At 44.2% G+C, this 23,761-nt stretch overlaps 2 protein-coding genes across 11 annotated transcripts in view; both read left to right on the plus strand.

Moving 5' to 3' along the window:
• The window catches only part of LOC143330284 (phospholipid-transporting ATPase IH-like), a 28,495-nt gene extending 21,028 nt beyond the window's left edge, over positions 1–7,467 (plus strand). The window contains exons 24-31 of one of the 4 annotated variants that reach the window (XM_076746729.1): positions 677–804; positions 893–1,028; positions 1,542–1,565; positions 2,515–2,580; positions 2,813–2,916; positions 3,020–3,185; positions 3,881–3,995; positions 6,531–7,467. In XM_076746729.1, the coding sequence (XP_076602844.1) occupies positions 677–804; positions 893–1,028; positions 1,542–1,565; positions 2,515–2,580; positions 2,813–2,916; positions 3,020–3,185; positions 3,881–3,958 (702 nt within the window). In that variant the 3' untranslated portion in view covers positions 3,959–3,995; positions 6,531–7,467. The remainder of the gene's footprint in view (positions 1–676; positions 805–892; positions 1,029–1,541; positions 1,566–2,514; positions 2,581–2,812; positions 2,917–3,019; positions 3,186–3,880; positions 3,996–6,530) is intronic. The other 3 variants (XM_076746731.1, XM_076746727.1, XM_076746728.1) reach the window with 3 other exon arrangements.
• A 6,174-nt stretch (positions 7,468–13,641) lies between these two features.
• Positions 13,642–23,761, plus strand: part of mcf2lb (mcf.2 cell line derived transforming sequence-like b) — a 36,732-nt gene continuing 26,612 nt past the window's right edge. For 3 of the 7 annotated variants that reach the window (XM_076746616.1, XM_076746619.1, XM_076746623.1), the window contains exon 1: positions 13,642–14,250. In XM_076746616.1, coding sequence (XP_076602731.1) covers positions 14,172–14,250 — 79 coding nt within the window. In that variant the 5' untranslated portion in view covers positions 13,642–14,171. Of the gene's footprint in view, positions 14,251–18,653; positions 19,238–19,740; positions 19,927–23,761 lie in introns of those variants that run through there. The other 4 variants (XM_076746614.1, XM_076746615.1, XM_076746620.1 and 1 more) reach the window with 3 other exon arrangements.

The following is a 23,761-nucleotide window of genomic DNA, read 5'->3' on the forward strand; positions in this document are numbered from 1 at the left end:
AGTACTCCGTCAGGGCTGCAGCTTGCAAGCACACAGCCTCGTATGTATATGTGCCCACTGTTACTTATCCTCACAGTGCTATGCATTAAACCAGCTTCACATAGTAATGAATGCTTTTTAAAATTATTTTTAAAGCTGCACTAATTCATATTTTTGTCACGATCAAATGTGTAATGTGAAAGGTGACGCTCATAGAGACAAACCCACTGAGAATTGCATCTACTTTGCAGGTACCGTCAGCACTAATGAGCATTTCCACCTCTTTTAGCTCATTGTTTCGATTTTACAGCCTACAAACTCTGTTCTGATCATTCTTGTTTCCAGCGGCAGCAGAGCAAACAACTCTAATAAACAGCTTCATGGTAACAGCCCGGCACCAAATAGCTGGCAAAGTTAGCAACGGTCTCATCACAAAATACGACTTCTAGCAGCTGAATGACCAGATATTTTATTCAGGAGTTGGTGGAAAATGAACCAAAATGAAGCTAAAAGGAGGCTTAAAATGAAAGTGTATGCTGCCTTGTGTCTGCTCTTTATAATTTGGCAGCTACACATTCTCATAATAACTTTATGAGGTGATCATTTATCAGTTTTCAGCTTCGTGTCTCTAAATTTCAAGATGGCCTTTCTCTTCCAGGTGTCTGATGCCGTCTTTATTGTTTTTGTCCCTCTGCAGCCTCTGTACGACACCGCCTACTTGACGTTGTACAACATCAGCTTCACCTCACTCCCCATCCTCCTCTACAGTCTGGTTGAGCAGCACATTACAGTGGAGACACTCAAGAGGGAGCCGTCCTTGTACAGGTGAGGTCAGAGGAAAATGTTTCCCGTGACTCTCATGTCACACTAGTTGTTGCTTTTGCTCAACTCTCCTCTCTTCTTCCCGTGTTAGGGACATAGCGAAGAACTCCCTCCTCCGCTGGCCTGTCTTCCTGTATTGGACATGCCTGGGTGTGTTTGATGCTGTTATCTTCTTCTTCGGTGCCTACTTCCTGTTTGACAACACCACCTTCACCAGCAACGGCCAGGTGAGCCTCTGTCTCTGTCAGCGGAGGCAGTGACGTCTGTCATTTTGTGAAACAGGCAGAAAGAGACAGCTGCGTCACTCTGCGGGGTGTCGAGGTGTCCTGTTGGGAAATTAAAAGAGGATTACGGACACAAAGTTAGCGCTTTCTTTACGAACATTCATCCATCTCCATTGGATTCTCATGAAAGAGGAGTTATATGTTACAGACTTTGTGGTCATGTTTTTGTTATTATGGATCTTTAACAGTAAGGTTTCTATCCGGGCCCCCCCCTGTAGGTCAGCAACATGGATCTCTCCATTCATATCGACAACGCAATAGCATCTTTCTCTGTATCGTTAATTTGTATCATGTCAACTGTTTTTGATTGCCTTTGGTCCTGTTTTTTAAGTTGAAACATCCTGAAATTCATTTTACCCTTTGTCCTGATTCCTTTCTCTTTTCTTCCCCCTCCTTCTCTCTGCTTCCTCTCTTTATTTTGCTCCTCTTCCTCTTCTTCTTCTTCTTCCTCCTCAGCTTATGACCACCAACACACAGATGGTAAGCCTGTCTCCCTCCCTGTCAGCTCTCTCTGTCTTTCACGCTTTTTTAGTTCCTGTCGTACCGTTTAAGCTTTCAGTTTGACCGTTTCATCCAGTTTCATCCTTTCTCACTTCACATCATCCATGCACTTTCATTTGAATGTGTAGTTTTCCAGTGCTCCATTATTCCCCTAATCTCTGTAAAGCCCTGAATCCTGCACAGTACCTGATCCTAACAACTCCACTGACATAGTAGAAACCTTAGACGCTCCCCCCACACATTATCCCTGTGTTTCGTTGTGGTAGTAAATGGAGTATTGCTAGTACTATAGATTAAGATCCAACATCTGTTTGTTGTTCTGTCTAATGTGTTTGTGCATTTGTGTGTGTTTGTATTTGTATGTCTGCTAATTTGTGGCAGCAGTTCTTGGGGTTGGTTGGTTTTTAATTTCACTGCTCCGGCATCAGAGCTTTCAAATGGAAATTCTCTCTCTCTTTCTCATCCTTAAAGGATTAATGAATGAAGGAATTCTAGTAAAGATAGGTGCTGTGGTACCAACAACCAGCTGTGGTTATTACATAAACTCCTGGCTTTTTTTTTCGTCTTGATCTCTCTCTCCCTCCGCCCTCCTCCCTCTTTCAGTCTCTCCCTCGCTACTCTCATCCCATCTGTTCGCTCCCGATGTCTGCCTAAACCTTTCTAGGATTTCAGCAGGTAGACAAATGCGGATGCTAAGAGGTGAAGTGAAAATATTCTCAGTGAATTGGCCCCAAAGCTCAAAAAAAAAAAACAAACTTTTTTCCGAACAGATCGCCCCTCACCTCATCAGATATGATGGTCGGTGTTCGGGCTCCTTTTTTGCGCTCATATAAGCACAGTAAAACCCCAGGATGTTCACTCACCCATGGATGCAGGGTGTGTCTTTGATGTGGCTGCTAACCCCCCGTCTCCCTCTCTTCCCCCGCAGATGTTTGGGAACTGGACCTTTGGGACTCTTGTCTTTACTGTGCTGGTGTTCACCGTTACGCTCAAGGTGCGTGAGCGCACGTCTGTGGAAGTCTCTGTTGTATTGCATAATCCCTCCATTTAGATGAGTTCATGGCCGCTGCACGTGTGCCCGATCGTGCGCGTGGGCGAGCTTGCAGCACACTTTAACTAACATGTTACATAAATGATCGACTACACTGGCAGCAATAAAGCCTAGAGGCAAAGGCATTGACTTCATTGACTGGGTGAGTGTTTACTATGTGTGTAATCTGTTTCAGCTTGCCTTGGACACGCACCACTGGACCTGGATCAATCACTTTGTCATCTGGGGGTCACTCCTTTTCTACGTTATTTTCTCTCTTCTCTGGGGAGGCATCATTTGGTATAAGACGCTTTCTTTCTTTCTCCAGCATTTCTAACCTTTATGTGGATTAGGATGTTTCTGACAATCCGACCATGCTCTGTCTTTCCTGTTGGCTGCTCAGGCCCTTCCTGAACTACCAGAGGATGTACTACGTGTTCATGCAGATGCTGTCCAGTGGGCCCGCCTGGCTCAGCATCATCCTGCTTATTACGGTCAGCCTGCTGCCAGATGTCATCAAGAAGGTCCTCTGCAGGGCCATATGTCCCACAGCCACTGAACGTGCGCAGGTAAGATCTTGGCATCAACTCCACAGTCACACTGACACTTTAAATTGTCTTGTCCCCACGTTAGAGTTTAGATTTTGCATCCTGTAGTGACTTCTAAAGGTTTTAACTAAATGCCTTGCTAAAACCATTAACCAATGACTAATTAATGCTTCATCATTTTATAATTTTTAAGACTTTGTGCTTTTTTTTTTAGCAGCACATTTCAGTTCCCAACCTGAAGTGACCTGATATAGCGAGTAGAATTCTCTCAAATCCTCGCTGGTACTTAATATTTTGACTGTATGAGGAGGCTGCAAATCTATTCCACTCTATTAATCATCCAGGAAGACCATTAGGATCCCTAATAGCTTTGAGTGACGGTGTGTTTTAGAATGACTTCCTGTTCCCTGTGGCTTAGCCTCACCTTCCTGGGAAGCGAGCCTCACCATAAATGGAAAAATGAATGAAAGGTCTGACGGATTTCTTCCTGCTGTGCCCTTTCTTCTCTTCTCTCCTTTCTCGCTGCACCTTAATGGACCTCCATAATCAAAATTCACACCCTCGTTCGTTTCTCCCTTTTCCTTTCATTTCATTTCCTCTTCCCCTCCCGCTCCCTCTTCATTACTGTCTCCTCTCCTCTCTTGTTTAACCCCACTGCTCCTGTGTGCCTGTGATTCTTCCCTCCGCACCCGCTCGCTCTTTCGGGGTAACTGCAGTCCACTCGCCCGTGCCTTACTGTGGAGCCGTCCACCATCTTCATGCTTTCTCAGTCCTCCAGCAGAATGAGTTTCTGATTGGCCCAGAGAGACGAGAGAGGAGCGGGAAGAGGAGGTGACTCTCTCTTTTAAGCTCTTATCTCTGTATGAATGGTGGCATGTCCCAGTGCAAACCACTTATCACTGTCTCAACACCTCGCTTAGTGTGAAACTAACTACTAGGGTGCTATTGATGACAATAGTGGCACAGTGTTTGGTTTGCAGTGTTTGGTTTGCAGGTTAGAACTGTGTATTTTCTTCCTCTGAACATTTTTCCTCCCATTTGTGAAGCCAACGTCTCCATTATGTATATCATGTTTCATATTTACTGTTTAAGAAATGCAGTTGCATGCACTATACCATGTGACCTTGTCATGCATCATGCATTTATTTAGGAGTAGTTGATTAATCGATAAGTCAACTGACCAAAAAATGATCATCAGCTATTTTGATAATTGTTTAAATCATTTTAAGGCAAAAATCTCTAATCTCTAATCTGAAGATTTGCTGTTTCTTTCTCTTTTATATCATTGTAAATTGAAAATTTGTGGGTTTTGGACTCGGATGAAGTAAAGATATGACTTTGAGCTCTGGGAAAGTTAAGGCAATTTATAGACAAAACAATTCATTGAGAAAATAATTAAAGAAAACATCCCAGACCATGTATTAGCTATCAAATCACCTAAATTTAGTGTGCTGCTGACCTCATTTTGCCAAAGATCTGTGGCACTGCTCAAACTTAGAGCCGTAACGTGTCCTTGGTGGTCAGTGGTAAATGCAGCTGTGCCTGAGGCCGCTGAGGCCACACTGGAATCTAATCTGAATTTGAAGTCACATGCAGAGCTGGTCAGGGTTGTAAAGGTGTCATCGCTGCAGTGAAAGCGTGCCTTGTCAGATTTTTAGTGTGAAGAGAAGAACAAAGCTCCAATGCAACATTTGCTACAGTTTATTGGTTTAAGCTAAACAACCACAACAATGCTTTGAAGCCACTATTCTTAGCAAGTTACCAGAAAGCGACACCAATTCTTTTGTGTGGCTGCATGGATGAGTAAAATGTGTAATTTTTCAGTTTAGCAATGGTCACAGTTTTCCACCCACAAAATCAAATTTGAGCAGGGAAGTGAAATCCAATCAAAAGCGGTCACCTGAAACCAATTTTGAGCAGCGTTCAGGTGTGAACCGCAGTCAGCTTCAACTTAATCTAGACACGGGCCTGGATACACACTCGGCTGGGTGGCTTGGTGTACCTTTAAAACTGGCAGCTGAGTATATCTGGATACAAGACATATTATCTGAGCAGATTCCGTTATCACCTCCTTTCCTCTAACATCATCTGCAGAAGGTAAGGACAGCAGGGGCCCTGGAGGGCTATGTGGCTCCTGGCGCTGCTGGTGGAGGGGGAAGCAATGAGAGGGACCTGCTCCACCCTGATTGGACCTGTGGAGAAAAAGCAGCCAGGACCTATGACTCCATGTCACGCAGCCACAGCACCCTGCTCAGCATGCCCTAGAGTGCACCCCCCTAGTTGGGCTAGGGTCACCATGGTAACAGCACACAGAGGGCGTTGACAGTGGGGAGTCTGGTTTTTAATGCTGCTGCCACGATGCTTCCTGCTGCTCTGCACTGCATGGGGCATGCTGTCGTTCTGTGGCTCAGTCTGGGGGGGTGGGGGGTGGGGGGTGCGGTGGGCTTATACGAGACATTTCGTTCCATCAAACCTACTTTCAGGAATCACAATCTCCAATTAACTCTGCAGCGCTGGTTCCAAAGCATGCTGTGCCGCTCACTGCATGAGGGACGGCAATTATCTTCATCTGGGTACAAGCCAAAGGAGAAGTTTTATCCTGTCTTTATTAGACCCAGGCTACTTAAAATCCATTGCCACTTGGCATGTGGGCTCCAGCAAGTTGTATTCTTGTTGTTGCTCTTGATCCTGGACTGTAGCTTAAGATCGATGTGAATGTAAGGTTGAGGGGCTCAAACTGGAGGCTCTGGGTCAGAGAAGGCTCATATGAGATGTCAGGTTTTAGAGGTTCATACAGACTTGATTAACAACTAGTTTGTAACTGAGGTCATATTTTATTAGGCAAGGTCAAGGTTACTGTTATTGGTGTCACAGGAGAAACTGATCTGGAAAAATCCAGGTTGTCCAGGCAGGAGGCAAACCATGTGCTGTGTATCTGTGTCCAAAAGTGTCATCTTGCACTGGTGACATCTGCTGTTTGAAGGTGGAATAGCAAGTGTGGTTTATGTCATCAGCATGCTTGATCTAATATATCTAATATCTATTAATCATAATGGGAATTGTCAGGAGGTTTCTCATCATTGTTCAGTAAATTCTGTCCAGTGTCCACACTTCATGGATTTCTTTGTCCAGATCAGTAGATTTGATTCAGGGGTCCATGATGTGACGTGATCTGGATATCTAAAACAAACCTGTTAACCCTCTCAGTCTCACCCTGCTGTCTGAGCTCATGCATCAAGCTGTCTAACATCTGTTCTCATTCACAACCTCTGTGTTTTAATGTGCATGGTGCAATAATTAGGATTTCCTTTTCTGCCTCTGTGTTTTGGACCTTCTTGTGACGGCGCGTCCTCCATCTCTCTGTAGGATCATGAGAAACTGTCGCAGGTTGGCGTGGCCGAGTCGACTCCACTGTCCTCTCGTCGATCCTACAAAGGCACGAGCACGGACTCCTCTCACCTCCACCTTGCCGCCGTGGAGATGCTCCGCAGGTCTGATCCCCTTCCACAGAAACTACTGGCCCACTTGGCGGAAGGGGGAGGGGCAGACTTATGCTCTCTCAGCCCCTGCATGCTCCGACTCTCAGGGGCGGGATTTGCCTACTACGCTCCGGGGCCCGAGACCTCCGTGTGAACACAGATGCAGACTCTGAAACTATGTGTATGCGAATCTCGCGGGCTGAAGCATGAAGTGCATCCCATGATGTGCAACCAAGATCGACATCTCAAGGATCAAGGCTTTCTAGAGCAAAATACAAACAAACATGTTCACACACGACTTCACCATGTGCATTTTCTGGGCTACACCTGAGTGGACAACCCTTTAGATATTCTAGTCCTGACGCCCCATCTTCATCCTTTATTCACATCTTTTTGTTTCACTGCAGTCCCTGTCTTAGTGTCATCAAAGTTCCCACCCGAACTCTTACTTGAAAAAGTCTGAGAACAAAAAGGGGAACCACGTGTGCACTGTGGAACTGTCCGGGTTCAACATGTCAAAAGTCGGGCCTTTTTGTACTCTTTGTCCTCATGTTCAGTCTCACGTTCTTGCCTGTTCCTCCACTTCCGTGTCCTTATTTTTCTTCTTTGTAAATGTTTCTTGAAAACATTTATGTACAGTATGTGGTCCGGCCAAGTAAGGGGCAGCTGTCAAGCACAGCCCTTTAGGTGTGCGTGCGTGTGCATGTGCGCGAGTGTATGCATGAATTTGCCTGTTACTGTATGTTTGTATGTGACACACCTTTGCCTTACAGGTAAACCACACAGCAGCAGGCTAGGAGCCAAAGGAGAAAGGTGTTCGGGGGAAAAAAAAAAAAAAAAGCAGAAGTGGTGTATTACAAAGCCTTACACTCACACACACCCATCAGCTGAAGGAGAGAAACGGGAAAAATCTGAAGAGGGATGTGCAGTATTCTAGCCACCCTGCCTTAATTCATAGACGCCCATTTTTAGTGGAATATATTTCTAGGTGAGTTTAAACGTGTTTGTCAGTGGACAGGGACGTTCAGAGGGCATACATGTCTGGTACAGTGTGTCTGTTATTCCTCTTTCTTCGTTTACCCTCACGATTGCGTGGACTTTTGTTTTCCTCACCTGCCAGTGTAGCATGTCGGATCTCTGCTGCATGCGGATCTGTCCTTCTCTCGGGTCTTCCTTGTCCTCCTTCCTCGTCCCAGACATCATTCATCACCAACCATATCGCGACACCTTTTCTTTCTCCTGACGATGAGCACACCGTGCCCACTCCTGCCTCCATGTGGCCGCGTCGGGTAACGGCAGCAGCCCGAGGCCGATGGAGCGTTTGTTTATGGATGTCCTGAATGACTTGCTGTTCGTCACCGTTGCATTGTGCTTGTGTGTTTGCTGCCATGCTCCGTGTTATGCAAAAGTTTAATGTAAGAATGCTAATGTCATGTTGTCACGTTATAAGGTTTTTGTTTCTCTGTGTTACATTAATCCAAGTTTTTCTGTGTTGTTCTAAAATGATTGATGGCGGTCACTGTTGGTGTATGGATGTTATTTAAGAATTTTTGGTATGTATTGTAGCGAGACGGGGAGATTATAGTATTATATATGGTCTGTTGTAAGTAGGAGGGACACTTGAATCGGCGATGTCACAATCAAATCAATAGAATGTTGAACTGATTTGTCCATCATGCCCTCCAGCTGAAGATTGTACCTCATTATGGATGAACCTCTTTTCTGCATTTCTAACATCTGAAGTCCTCTTTGTCCAAAGCATATCTGTCGTGTTGCACAGCGAGTGTCTGACTCTAGAAGTCTTGAATGTCAGATTCTGAAGCATTTTTGTATGTTTATGCCGTTTCGTACACATCACCACCTGCCAACATGTATAGATTTAGTAACAGGTGTTCAGGTTTTTTTTTTTTACAGGGGCACAGATGATTTTTCGGTTTGCTTAGAGGTCTGGATTTGTCTCTTTCAGTTTTTCCACTCAAAGCCCACAAGCCCCCGCACATGTTTGGACTTGGGGGTTCAACGTCCTGACCTCAGTAGATAAATAAAAGAGCCTTGGTGCTTGTTATGCAGTGTCCCACCTCACTGTGCTGTTGCCATACTGTATCCAGACACATTTTACATGTCACATCCTACCAGGAAAATGCTGTAAGGGTTATTTTACTTCAGTAACGTCATGGAGAACTCTTTGTAGTCATTCTTCGGTTTGTTAGCCGAGTCCTCCGCAGCTCAACCCCTCACTACTACTTGTCATCTTTGTGTTGTCCATTCTGAATATTTCTTTTGCTACTTTTGTATCCCAGAGAGAAAACTATATTTTAACTCTGTTAGAATGTATGTTCAAGTTTGTAACCAAAATGAGAGCAACATATACGTTATATGATTCATTAGAGATTTACCAATAGGTCTACACACTGCACTTTGTTCTACAACTGATCCGTTTTGTCCCCTAAAACAAGGTCTATTGTCCGTCGACTGGGGGTTTATAAGTGTTCACTCCTCCTCACAAGTTATTTTTCTAAGAAGATTGTAATGGGTGAGAAAAAGAAAAGTGACCAAATAACTTGACAAGGAATGGACTGTCTGTCGGTGTCAGCCTCTGTCTCAAATGGGTTTATCGCACCAGCCTTCTACTGCTGATCAGAATGTCAAACTGCTTTTTCTAAGTCCATCAGCAGAACAGCAGGTGCTCCTCCTGTCATTCCTGAGCTCGGCAAAGGTCTGAAATGTCAACTTCTGTGCTCTGAGCAGCACGCTTCATATCATACCTTCAGTACAGCACTGTTTGTATTACTAAACAGGTTTTGAGAATTTACTTTTTTTTTTTTTTTTGGATAAAGATTTTAAAAGTTCACCTGTTGACTTTTTGCCAGCCTGTCTGTAGCAAATGAGGGCAAAGCACTGTATTGTCATTCTGCTTGTAATAAAGAAAGAGTGAAATCAGTCGTCCTCTATGTCAGTGTTGTGAATGCCTTAATATTATTTTCTGCCATTATCCCTTCCTTTCAGTTCTAACCTCTCCTGCCTGTTATCCCCTGCCTGTCCAGCAGCAGTCCATTGTCACTTTCCACTTTCTGCCTCTCTGCACATTGGTGCCCCACTGCAGGAAGCCCATGTGGTACCCTTTTTATTTTTTTCTTTCACCCCTGCCCCTCAAATAGCCTGAGTCCTTTATGATGGTGGCACCTTCTGAATGTGGCTTTACCATCCCACAATTCCACACTCTGCTTACTGCCACCACCGAGGTCGAGGTAGCGCATTCGTTCTTGAGGATGGAATGTCTGTGCTTCTAAATAGTACTTAGGTTCATTATTTATTGCATTTTTTATGGAATAGGTTTGGAAATCTGTAAAATATGTAATTAAGAGGCTAATATGAAACAATGCAGACTCCTTAAACTAAACCTAACCACATAAATTCTGATAGGTAGATGCTTAAAAGTTTAATAACAATACTAATTTACTGAAAATATTAAGAATTGATTTAAAAAAAAAAAAAAAAAGCATGTAAATAGGTGGCCCTGAGAGACATGTGCATTCCTGTTTGTATATCTAAATGTCGCTATATGTAAACTGCTGTACGTCTTTTTCATTTCTCTTCATTCAAAAAAGCCAAGGGAACTGTCTGAGGCCGAAAAAGCAGGATGAGAGTGAGTGTGTCTGACGGACGCAGAGATGCCAAAGGGACGAAGCTTTCAGAAAGGCTTCAGGCTAGAACAGGTGAGCTTGTTCTTCAAAGGGTTTACTGAATCATGATTTTGTATCAAAACGTTAACAACTAAATATCGAGTCAAAGGCATTCATTCTGTGCATCATGAGTAGTTTTTTGTCGCAATTGTAATTTCAGCTTGTATTCTGTGGCTTGACAAATAAGCAGAGTTCAACATGAGTTTGAGTTACTCATATCAACAGATTATCTCGAATGTTGGTGTTGAGCACACTTAGGAAGCAACGAGATCGCTAAGACATTAAAGTCTCTTCATTCTCAGGACTCCAAGGATGATTCAGGTAAGTGTGAAAGCTGCAGCTGCTTTTCATGCACTGCATGAAATTTCTTATCAAATCATTTTGTATGTAGTTCAGTATTCAATATTCTCTGAAAAAGTGTAAAATAAATAAATAAATAAATGTATCAAAAATAGTGAAACATTTTTCCGATGCAAATAATTTTATTCAAAATATTTCAACATTCTTGATTCAACCTGTCCTGTTCTTTCTTGGTTCAAGATGCAGACTCTTGTATCTGTATCTGGAAAAATCTTGAAACAAATTGATTGTTGCTGGAAACAGAAGGTTACTGTCACCTTTTCCACATGTTTTAAAAAAACATTTTGACCAGCTGGAGTTTATTTGCAGTGTAATGGTAATATGATTTTGAAGGTAAACTGTGTGCTAAATCAGAATTATGGGTTGAAAGTTACATTAAAGTATCAGTACTACTCTAGAAAATACTCAGTGCAACCCAAAGTAATCAGAATATTATTACCGTTACATTTACACGTATCTGATTTTCTTGCAGGAGATCAGAGTTTTGGTCTTGTCACAGACCGACTGAGGTGCCAGTGAAGGCTGTGATGACCAAAGGGCCCGAAACAAATGCCAGCATGGTCAGAGGGCCCACCAAGAAGAAGTGGATGGGTCACTGCAACAACACTGACATCAGTGAACCCGGTTAGGTGTCAGTGGAGGCTGTGATGACAAAGGTGCCTCAAATAGATTCCAGCATTCACAGTGAGCCCCCCAAGAAGAAGTGGATGGGCTGCAACAACAACACTGACATCAGCAAACTCATTGAGGTGCCAGTGGAGGCTGTGATAAGAAGTCAGGACAGCAGCCGTCACCTCTCTGTGAGCTCGAGCAGCTCTTCAACCTGCACTGAGTACAACTGGAGCACGTCCGTCTCAATGGAACCCAGCAGAGGTAAGCAGATAGTGTGAGAGAAAAGGAGATGAGTGTGTGTGTGTGTGTGTGTGTGTGTGTGTGTGTGTGTGTGTGTGTGTGTGTGTGTGTGTGTGTGTGTGTGTTGTTGTTGTTGTTTGTTTCTGAGCACATGCACCACTCCTGTCTACTTTCCAAAAAAGTTGGCACACTGTGTAAAACACTGTGTAAATATAATAGAATGTGATAGTTTGCTTATTCTGTCTGACACACATCCAACTGAAAACAGTACAAAGACAATATATTTACTGCACCTCATCAGCTTCATTGATTTCTGCAAATATCTGCTTATTCTGAATTTGATGCAGCAACACATTTCAAACTGGTTGGGACAGGAGCAACTAAAGACTGGGAAAGATGTGGAATGCTCCAAAAACACCTGTTTGGAACATTCCACAGGTAAACAAGTTCACTGGTAACAGGTGATAGTATCATGATTGGGTATGAAAGGGGCATCCTGGCTTACCTACAGTTTCCGTAGCTCTCTTGTGCCACCTGCTGTCAAACTGGTTTCTCCTCCTCATTGAAAGCCACATGTTCCTCATCCACTCCAGCTCAGGGCTGGAGGCTCACTGGGAGTCTGAGGCTGGTTAGAGGAGGTTGCCCTCTGCAGCTTTCTTACTGTGGTCTTGGTAGGATCATCTGACAGCACACAAGTCTCCTCTGTTCCATGGGTGGGGGAGCCAGGGGGAGAGCTCTGGGTGGGAAGAGGTAGAGGAACAGTAAGGGGAGGAGATAAGGGAGACACAATGGGAAAAACTAGATGAGGAGGTGGGGAAAGAGTGAGAGGAGGAGCTAGAAGAAGAGCGGGAGGATGAGTTAATGAAAGTGCAATTGAAGTCAGTGAGGGGAACCAAGGGGAAAACCTAGAGGAGGAGGCAGGGGGTGAGCTGGAGGAGGTGCTGGTGCCCCACCACATGCAGCTGATGCCCTTTTTATTTATTTATTTATTTATTTATTTATTTACCCTTTCCCCTCAGACAGTCTGAGTCCATCACTTTTTGTTATTATGTTTTTTTGTTTTTTTTTATTTGAAAGAGCAGCTTTTAGGCTTCCTTTTATTTCTACATAAGATTTGTTCGGGTCGCATTAGAACCTGAGAGAGATCCTGAGAGAGTGTGTCTCATAAGAGCTGGCGGCCCTGCAGTGGGAAACACATTGGTTGAAGTAATGGAATCACTGATGGCTGAATTCCATATAGCTGCTTAAGTCATGGCTGACTGCATCAGTTGAATAGAACAGAGGCTCTGTTAATGTTATCAGTAAACCTGTGCTTTTCCTGCTATGGAATGTGAAAATGTCTGCGCTCCAGCTGTCTGTAGCCGTTTTACCTTTTGGACTGACTGCCTCTTGCTGATCTCAGTTCTGAATGTAGACTGAGTAAACCTCACTATCATCACTTTTATCAAGACAAAACAGTCCTAAACAGAACATCAAACAATTTAGATTCCTCGCAGTTATTCCAGCCTCTCATCCATTATTTATTATAAGGTATAAATAATGAATCATTCCATGTTTCATACTACTGTCATTTAGTTTGTGTAGCTTAGTGTCCAACTGAAATTGTGCAACTTCAAAAAACTTTGCCACACTTGTCTGCCACAGTTGGATGGTCTGTGTGTTTTAGAAAAAACAGTCTTTAATGCACGCGTCATTATATGATTAGCTGAGTACAAGTAACTCTCCAATATGTTTCGTAATGTCTCTTCAGTTCACCATTGAAAACTTATAAACAGGGATTAAGTGTTAAGAAAAGGGGCATAAACCATTATTTGATTAAAAAGACCAAAGTACTGCAGTGGAGTAAAAATGCAGCTGGAATTTACCCATTTTTAAAGCAACCCAGCCATGTTTGTCATAACCAAGTGTTGTCACATGGTGCCAGTGCAGCACAATGAGTGGTGCATGTTCAGCAGTGCTGTGTATGTTTCTGCAGGTGAAACTGTTACATGACATGGCTGTTATTCCTCGCTTCCACACTGGGTGTCACTATTGGATCAGCTTTTGTTGCGCAAAACTGCAACGCTGACCTTCACTTCCCCTCCCCCTCTCTGTCTGCCAGGTCTGCACAGGTTTGCACCATCATGTGTGCTGAGGCTGAAGCATGCATGCGCGAATGAGGCTGCATCCTGCTCCACCTCCTCCCCATCTTCATCGCCGGCGTCCTGTGCTCTGCATCCCTCTGCTGAGGACCCGTCAGTGCAGCTGGGGCTGTCACAGCCATAGCAGCTTCATCAGCATCACTCCTTCATCCGCCTCTGCAGCATCCTCTCCATCCTCGAAAGCATCCATTTATCACAAGCATCCCAGCACTTCCAAGCTGCACACAGCCTCTCTCGCCCAGATCTCTTTCCTTAAGCATCCGTGTGTTGCACAAGACAGCAGTCAGGCAGTCACATCCTGGGATAATTTACCCTCCTGCATCCCCCTCTTCCCTTCTGCTCGGCTGGGCTTGCCACTGCAACAGTCCCCCTTTCCCATCCTGTTCATCCACTCTCCGAAGCACCGTTCAGCAAAAAGCAGGCAAGCTGTCTCTTCTCTCTGCAAAAGTGTCTGTTGGCTGGGCAGCTGGTCTTCCACTGTCCCTCTGGAGGATGATCCTGTGGATGAAGACAGAGGAGATGGCTCTGGGGGAGCTGCTGGAGAGACTGAGGACAGTCACCCAAAGCATAGGTGGGTGACAACAACACACTCAACACCAGCTATGGTCCTCATTGTATTTTTGATTGCAGAGGATTGTGCATGTTTGTCTGAAACATGGGATGTTGAAATGATTAAATGCTAATCTGTACACGGAGCATTGTATGTACTGTATTGTTTGGTTAAATTTAGATCAAATAAAAGGTGCATAAAGTGGTTTGTCAAGGAAAATGCTGGCTCATCAGGGTTAATGTGCTGCTGTTCATGTTGTTTCTGCCTCAAGGTAGGTAGATGTTTGTGCGAGTAAGCCAATACCTGGTCAGACAGTTTATACTGTACTTGTCGTGGAAAATGTGATGTTGACTCATATTGTTTGATCCAGGAGGATAAAAAGTAGGTCATAGGTTGAAGTTACCTGTAACGCAGCCAGACTTTATATATAGATATAGATATAGATATAGATATATGTATACACATCTTGGACTCCCAACATGTCACATCACTTCTCAGAATTTGCTGTCAGGTTCCTGCTGTATTGTCTTTTGTGTGGAAATATTTTAGGCTCTTCATTTCTGATTGCAGTGCAAATTCATTGCGCAGTCATGGAAGAGACAGCTTTTTTGAGGCCTTTTTTAGCTGACGTGAGAATCCTTTTCCAGACCTAAGAAGTGATGTCCTGATGCTGCTCCTCGTGATTTATCTTCACTGACTGAAGGACAGATTTCTCTCCTCTATCAGACAATGTCACTAAAGTGATTGATTGAATTATATTTCTGATGTTTGCTTCTCTTGTCGTTTGATCCATTTATAGAGATTTCTCTCAATCCACCCACTGCCAGCACACAGCTACTCTCACAAGCATGAATGCACACACACATGCACACTCACACATACTCTTGCACAGCACACCATTCATTTTATGCCGTGTTGATATTGTTTCACTGGAGGTCAGTGACGCTAAGCTCATTTAGAGGAGCCGCAGCTGCTCATGTTGTCATGTAGCATTATAGTTTTCAGATCATGTTTCTTTTTAGCTGCATTTGTAGCCACTGTGTGTCTGTACAGCTACAGTATGAATGCAGAGGGAGAAGCAACAGTGTCTAATATTTGCCTATACAGTGAAAAACACCATGATTTTTGAGGCTTCTGTGATGGCGAGGTTCTTTGCAATCATTCATACAACATACTGTGCTCTAGTTGCATGTTCTGCTCCTTAGCACCAGAGATAGTGAGAGTAGTGAGTGGGTGGACTTGAGCGAGGAGGGGCCATGGCTATGCCCAAGCGAGAGGAAAAAAACTGAACAAACTACAGCTCTGAAGGAGAATTATGAGCTCTGCTCCAACATGATGAAAACCAAATGAGAAATTGTCTTTTTACATGTACAGTCATTGAGTGTGTGACATTATACTTAACATGCCATCATTGCTAGCACCCTATTTATGAGGGAATGTGATGGGAATGTGCTGTGGCAGTAGGATGAGAGCAGTAATCGGCTCAGAGGAAAGACGCTAACACTGATCACAGAAGACAGCAGAGAGGAAGGGAGAGTGAGGGAAAGAGAGATTCAGGGGAAACAAAGTCAACTGAGGATGAAAAGGGTTTTGCATTGTCTAATCTGGCAAACTGCTCGCTTCTCCTGAGCTGAAAAGGCGGTGTCGTGTTGTAAAACGCAGAAAACAAACCACCGTCGTTTTCCTTTTTCCCCAGAGAGCAAGCTGCAAACATACCTTGCCTCTGTATTAGCGCCTTGTTTCTGACTGTCTGTGCTGCGCTATAAACATGAGTCCATATGCAGTATCCTCAAACCGATGTAAAATCAGGATGATCATTTGACTGTATTTTCCTTTTTTAATAAATTCAATCCACCCATCTCAGCAGGCAGCAGGGAGTGGGCAGAGCTGTTTATCACATCTTATCTGCGCTCAGACAAAATCTGCATCTCTTCAGTTTATTTAAATGAATAACTTTTGTTTTGGACTGCTGGTCAGACAGAACAGCAAGAATATTATTTACCATGTTCACCATCTTTTGAGAATCAGCATTAAACATGAAGCATATTTGAGGCTGAAGGCAATGACATTTTTTCTTCTATTTGGTCACAAACCAAAAGTAGTACTGCAAGTACTTCACAACTGAACTGATGCTAGTACTGGATGAAAATTAAATGTATCACCAAAGTTATTGTGATTCATCTTTAAGGGGACATGAATTTGTGCACCAAATCCAAATTCAATAGATATTTCACTCAAAAGGATAAATGTGAACTTCATGGTGACCCTAAAGGAAAGGTCAGTCATAGGCTGATTGTCTGGGAACCATAAGCGTCTGTATGAAGTCTAATTCATCCAGTAGATGTATGTCAAACTATGGCCTGTTAGGTGAAAACAGGCTTTACAGGCTGGCTACACTATAGGCAAAGGTCAGGGGATCACCAACATCTGTATGCTTCATCCTCTGGGAACCATGAGTACTTGTACAAATTATCATGGTAATTGATCTAATAGTTGTTGAGTTATTTCAGTCTGGTGCAAAGTGGTGGACTGACTGACCAGCATCCCTAGAGCCACGCCCTTAACATGGCCAAAAACATACAGTGTACATTAAGCTCTAGTATCCTGTAAGAAAAACAACAGCAGATTAATCAGTCAGGAAAATAATTGTTACTTGCAGCCGTGATCGCAGACAGCCTCTCCTCCACTCTCTTACTGGGCATTTGACCTACTTCCAGTTGATTTAAAGGGACACATCCAGTCCAGTGACTCACAGGTCTCAGCTTTTCCAGCAGGAATGTGTTCATATGCAGCCAGTGATGCTTGGCGGGGGGCTGCGCTATTTATTTTGCAATAATGACAGATTATGTTGTAGTCGGAAGTTTGTGTGTGTGTGTGTGTGTGTGTGTGTGTGTGTGTGTGTGTGTGTGTGGCTAGTATGTATTCACACCTTCCTGCTTGTGTGTGTGTGAGAGAGAGAGACTGTCTAGTGATGTGTTTGCTGCGGAGCCAGGCAGGAGCTGAGGTTGCTACTCAGATCAACTGCTCCTCTGTTGTATTGTTTGGAAGGGAAGCACAAGGAAGATTGCTTATAAACCAGACATACTTAAGACTTTTTTTGTTAACATAATGTGCATGTCACGTTCCTTTTTAACTCAAGGTCAGGGGTTCATTCAGCTGCTTAAGTGAGCTGTGCGGTTCATCCTTAAAGGCGGAGCAGGTGTATGGCCAGATGGATGCAGCAGGTCACTATTAGTCTCCAGCTAGTCAGCTGTCACCAGAAAGACGCAAGTAGCCAGGGCCAAGGAGTGCGTAGCAATAATACAGCTTTCACAGTTTATTCTAATGACATGTAATTCACTTACAGACAGATTTCCATGAATGTAGATGGTCATGTTCCCTCTCAGGATGAATTGTGATAACTGTGGTGATCCATTAACTTTTCATCCAGCGCCATCATCAGGTCAAAATTTGAATTTGTTCACTACTTTGGCTAATGGTCAAATACCTGCAAAACTAATGCCAGTTCTATCAGCTGTACTTTCAGTTTACTTCTAATTAGCAAATGTTAGCGTGTCAACACTATTAAGATAGTGAACGTGGTGAATGTTGCACATGTTAAACATCAGCCTGTTTGCAGTGTAACTGCGAATCATACCTGTAAACTTCGTCTTGTTGTTTTATCATTCTCTGGTTGTCTTTGTGGATTTCAACTGCATTACAATTGTAGGGAAGACAGGACAGGCAGATTGTATGAACCTTTGTGGGTGTGTGTATTTATGTGTCCACATGTACAGGTAGGGTTAGGGTTAGCGCAGTCAGTGTGGGAGCAAAGAGTGATAACGGCTGTAGATGTAAGACATAATAGGCAAGTGATGCCAAGATGGAGGGTTATGGGTAGATAGCTGATGTTTTGTGTCCCATCCTCCTGCAGTCGTCTCATCAGTATGTGTGTGAACGCAGCACCTCTCTCATCTCTATTCTAAGCCTATAAACTGCAAGCCGCCTTTTGCTTGCCAGCTTTAACCACACAAACACAACTAAACACACACTCACATAAACACGCATTTAAAAGCTTTCCAGAAACCTCCTCCTCTCTCCCATCAAAGACGACCCTCTGTTTATGCCCCTCCACTAGTTACTGATCACATACTGTGCAACAACACACCCAGAGCCATCTGTGTCCACCACAAAGTTTTAGTGTCAAAGTATATTTGAATTTTGCAGCTTTCACGCTTTTTGCATTCTTTCCTGGTTACCCAGAATGAATGCATGAAAGAATCTGGAGAGGTAGAAAGAAGGGAAAGAAAAGGCAGATTAGTTGAGGAGTGGAGGAATATAATTAGCCTGAGCAGCAGAAGGGGATTTGTGCTCTACCGGCTGCCCTCTGCTCCCCTCCACCCTCCTCCCCTCTCATCCTTGCTTTGAAACCTATACCCTGAGCTGTCAATAGCAGTGCTCGCAACGCGGTACGCATGTGCATCAGTGTGTGAGTGTTTGTACGGAGCAGAGTTGGACCCATTCTCACCTCCAGTGTTTGTTTCAGAGGTTTTGCAGACAGTGACTCAGCTTTTTTTGGATCCGCCGGCTTTGCACTGTGCTGTTTCCTCGAGTCCCCAATGTGGCTCTGCAGAGGGCACCGTGCTTGTCTTGTGTGTAGCCAGTGCAGATATCTCCTCACAGGATGCGTCTGACAGCATGTCTTCTTGATTCTGAGTGATCATCCACGTTACAGCAAAGAGGATCTTTCCCATGCCTGCATTTCGTGGCTGAGATTTGGACTCTATTAGAGTGTGCAGCGGAGCTTTGCAGGTGCAGTGAGGGGTCTCTCTGGATGACAGAGTTTGTTTGAGTGTGTGAGACCAGCAGCTGGCTCTCATGTCTCTGCATGAGTTTCTGCGGGAGGGTGGTGAGGCATCCTACCGCCTTATGAACCGGCTCAGTCATCTGATCCAGAACCTGGACATCTCTGGATCTCCTTTCCCTTTCAGCCCTGGAAGCCGCAAGAACTCCTGGAGAGACTGGGATGGTAAGACCAAAAGAGGAAAGAAGACTCTGTGTGTGTGTGTGTGTGTGTGTGTGTGTGTGTGTGTGTGTGTGTGTGTGTGAATGTATGAATGAGTGTTTCTATGGGCACTCAACATGCTTATGTGCAACTTTCCAGAGTTTATATGACTACATTCTTTTATGTGTGTGTGTGTGTGTGTGTGTGTGTGTGTGTGTGTGTGTGTGTGTGTGTGTGTTACGCAGGGCATCATGCCCAGAGCCCCACACACAGTGTTTCCTGTGGGCTTCCCTTGCTCCACGCTGGGCTGTTTCTGTGTCTTTGTGTACAACAGTTTGTGTCTGTGCGAGTGCGTGACTGCGCAGCTTAAACAGATGCCTCATTTTCCAACATACAGATCTCAGCAGCTGCACTGATATTTTTCCGTTGCGGTAACAGATTCTTCAGCAAATGCAGAAATTGCTGTGCACAGCACCTTACCAGCAGATGAGCTGGTGCAAAGGAGTGGGAACTGCTGATTAAAGCTGCTGAGTTTTCAAGTTGGTGTCCTTTGAGCCAGGCTGCTGCCACTTTGAGACCTTGGTTTGTGCCACTGCATAGAAAAGGACTTTCCCAGGTCGTTGTAACACGCAGGGACAGAAGCATGGTGAGGAAAGCCAGGTGGAGAGCATCACAGTGGGATAGTGGGATGCCAATGGTTCCACTTAAGCCACGTGAGTCACGAGATGTATGGATGGTATTTTTGTCTCTGTGTGTTAAGGGGTACTTGTGTATTTTTCTCTGTCTAAAAGCTGACTTTGTGTCTATATGTGTATGTGTAAGCTTTTGTGTGACAGCCTCATCGCTCTGCAAGGTTGTCCTGAGATATTTCTGTCTGTCCTGTCCCTGGATGAATGTCACTGCCTGTTCAAAGCTACTGCCGTGCCCAGTTATGGCTTGTATGTATGTATGTATGTGTGTCTGCATATATGTGCAGTGTGTATATATGTGTTGGCACACATGGACTGAACATACAGCATGTACATACTGTTCCTGTGTTTTGTTTGTCTGTACTTTGAGCAGTGCGATTCCAGGGAACGTCTTTTTTTCTTGCCAGCTCTGTTTAAGTCATTAGCCATGAGGTGAAGTCATACAAGACAGGAACTATGTTGTTGTTCTAACAGTTGTTTGATTTTATAGGCGGAGGCCACAGAGCGCAGATATTGTATGTAAATCTGGGAAAGAAGACATCTGTTTGACCTGTTTTCAGAATAGCTTTAGTGTGCGTGCTCGCATTTGTAGGTTACCCACGTCATACCTGCAGGATATTCCACCTGTGACAACACTGTCAGACATGCCATGTTTTTTATTCCAAACATTCTTTCTCCCTGTCAAAACCTGGTGCCTACATTACCCACAATGCATTGCTGACAGCTCTGTCTGAGATTCCTGTGTGTTACACTACTCGAGTCAAAGGTGCCCTCGAGCCACGAGCCTAAAGCAGAGATGAGGAGGCTGGTAACATCTTTCTAACTCCAAACCCCCGCATATTTTTCATTTTCAAGCTTGTAGTCTTCTGACCCAACTGATGCTGACTCAGGTAATGTCACTTCAGATAATTTAGTAGCCACAAAACGCTCCATCTAGCTTTTTTCACTTATGCAGTAGTGCTACACAGTACAGGTGAATAAACTTTGAGGAGTAGAATTGGTGGATTTGCCCTTTAACTGGGCAGAGAAACCAAGGAAAGCAATAAAAAAGCCATGTCTTGCAATCATTTATTTCTTTTTAAGGCATTTTGTGCTGACCAAGACTCAATTTCTGTTGGATACATCCACTGAGTTAGAGGAAAAATGTATTCACTCATTGGCTTTTGGTGAGAACTCAGTGTCTCTAAATTAGTCTCAGATGGTGAGTTGATCAGCACTCTGTCCCTCTGTTTGACCCTCTTGCTAACTGAGCTGTGCACTTCTGCAACCTAATGGCTCTCGTGTTTAACTCTCAAGGTTTATGACACTGATAACCCTGTGCGTGCTCGTGGTCATAAAGCAAACAACAACGCCCCACCCTCGCACAGCACCCACAGCATGATATGCTGGCCTCCATACCCATGCACACACACACACACACACACACACACACACACACACACACATGCAAGCATACATGTACACACACAATCAACAACTCTTGGCTAAACTTCTTAACACACTAAACTTGTATTAGTAGACAGTGGCTGAAGTAAAGACAGAATGGTGTCTGTTAGCTTGTTTTGGCTGAGTTATATCTTTTATCCAACTCATTGAAATGGAATCTAAATTGCCACATTCTGTTAAGAAACAGTGTCTTTCTTTGAGAGGTCTCCTTAGAATTGAGTCTTTCAGTAAGTTTGTAAGAATGGGGTCTTTTGAGTGGTGTAAACAAGAATAGGGGCTTTGAATGGATATAGCCTGTGAATGGTTAAATGGAGATGCAGGCAGTGTTTGAATGGGCTGGTCAGAATGGAAGCTTTGTACTTTTGGTCCACATCTCCTGAGATAAGGCGGACGAGGAGCCAGAGCTTTGTTGGTCTAGGTAAATGAGCGCTGGGCAAAGGGCTGGGAGCTGCAGTTCCTACATAACTACAGCAATACAACGTGGCATGACATAACTTCACATGCATGACTTTTTTCCTGTTTCTAGTCCCACAGAGTCAGAACTTGTCATACATTAGCAGGTTGGAGGTAGTGCTATTCAACCGGGAGGGGTCAGGTAATTGTCCTTTTAGGGGAGGGATAGGGGTAGCTGGGTGAGCAGGGAGGGTGGAGTAGAGTGCTACACTGTAGCTTTTGTCTACGGGGACGGTAACCTGAGGTTGCAATAGGAAGTCCTCGCACTTACTGAGTGACGTCCTCCAGGCTGTAGAGCACCTGCAGCCTAAAAGAGAGTGAGAGGCCGAATGTGGAGTCTGCTGAAAGGTGAAGTCAGAATGAGAAGGAGATCGTTACGGTGATACCTTTTGCAAAGCTGCATGGACCACGTGTTGCAGAAGAAGGGCAGTGAACAAGAAGAAGACTGGGACAGCAGGATGGGAGGAGAGGAGATGGCGGATACAGGCTTCTTGATGGAGGAGGATGTTGAGTTGGGCTCAGGGTTTTACATGGACTCAGAGCTGAGTTTAGCAGGACAGGTGAGAGTAGGGTCAGGTGAACATCCAGATACAGAGGAGCTGGACTGGTTTGTGAGGGCAGAACACAGAGATTCTCTGTTAAGGAGTCAGGAGCAAAGACATGGGAGTCCTGGGGGAGATGGAGGGAGTCAAACTCAAGAGGAAGGTGAGATGGAGGCTGATTCAGGGTCAGTGGAGACCAGAGAGACTGAAGCAGAGACGGGAGAAGAGGTGGATGATGACACTGAAGAGGAACAGATAGAGGGAGCATTGGATGTGTGTTTGTGGCCGGTGGAGGAGAGTGGAGGTCATGTACGCATCTCTCTGGAGGAGGTGCAAAGATACTACAGATTTTCCCGCTGCTGTCACTGGCTGTGTGGTAGGTGTCACGTGTTTTATCATGCTTTACCACTTTGTTCATGCACATATCACAAAATGATTATTCCTTTCTCACAGTCTTTCTTTCACCATTACTGTATTTACAGTTTGTTTTTCTTTTGGGTATTATAATAACCACAGTTTGATTCCATTATTTTCCACCTGGCCTCCTCTGTTTGAGTTCACCTGGCCCTCTACTTTTTCTCTTACATTGTGTTAGGATTGGGAAAACACTGTATTTCTGAGTCCATTTCCTGTGCAGTTTCACTTGATGCCTTCTTAAATCTAATAGTTACAGAGCAAGAAAACATCAACTGTGTAAATTGCGGAAGAAGTATGTACTTCTACACAGTGATCACAGTTTTCTAACTTTTCTCTCTTTCTTTCTTTGTTTTTTTCTTTTCTTTTTTGCTGATCACAAACCATATTCCTACTCCTTTATTGCACGATTTAAGACCTGGCAGAGCAGCACACTTACTAATCTTAAACATATTCAACACTGCCTTTTTTTAACCCTCCTGTGAACCCTCACCCCTCTGCTTCCTCTCTGATATTATGGACTCATCTGTCACTGCTCAGCCCTTTTTAGTGCTTTGCTTTGTCTGTGTCGCTCCTCCTCCATGACCATGACTGTAAGCCCCTTATCCCCATTTGTTGCCCTCCCCCCATATCTCTGTTTGTGGGTGTCCACCCTGCCCTTCCCTTCTCCCCCCAACTCTGAACTGTCAGGTGTCTTGTCAGAGACCACCAAAGGACAGGAAAGAAACTTTGAATGAAGGAGTTATTTTTTAAATCATTAACAAGCTAATAAGCAGCTTGTTCCATAGATTGTAAATCTGTTTCATTCCACTCGTTCTGGCCCAGTGAACCAGGGTTTCAGGCTTCAGCTCTAGTCCTCTTTAATCTGTGTCAGTAGTGGCAGGCAGTCCAGGTGTGTGACTCTGACCCACTAACGTTTGACTCGTCACCAACAAACGTGAGCGTGAGTGGACGCTAATCCTCATCGTTAAGCCTTTTAAAGAACATTAGCGCTTCAACCAGCC

Source organism: Chaetodon auriga, chromosome 13 (assembly GCF_051107435.1).
Source record: "Chaetodon auriga isolate fChaAug3 chromosome 13, fChaAug3.hap1, whole genome shotgun sequence".
NCBI lineage: Eukaryota > Metazoa > Chordata > Actinopteri > Chaetodontiformes > Chaetodontidae > Chaetodon > Chaetodon auriga.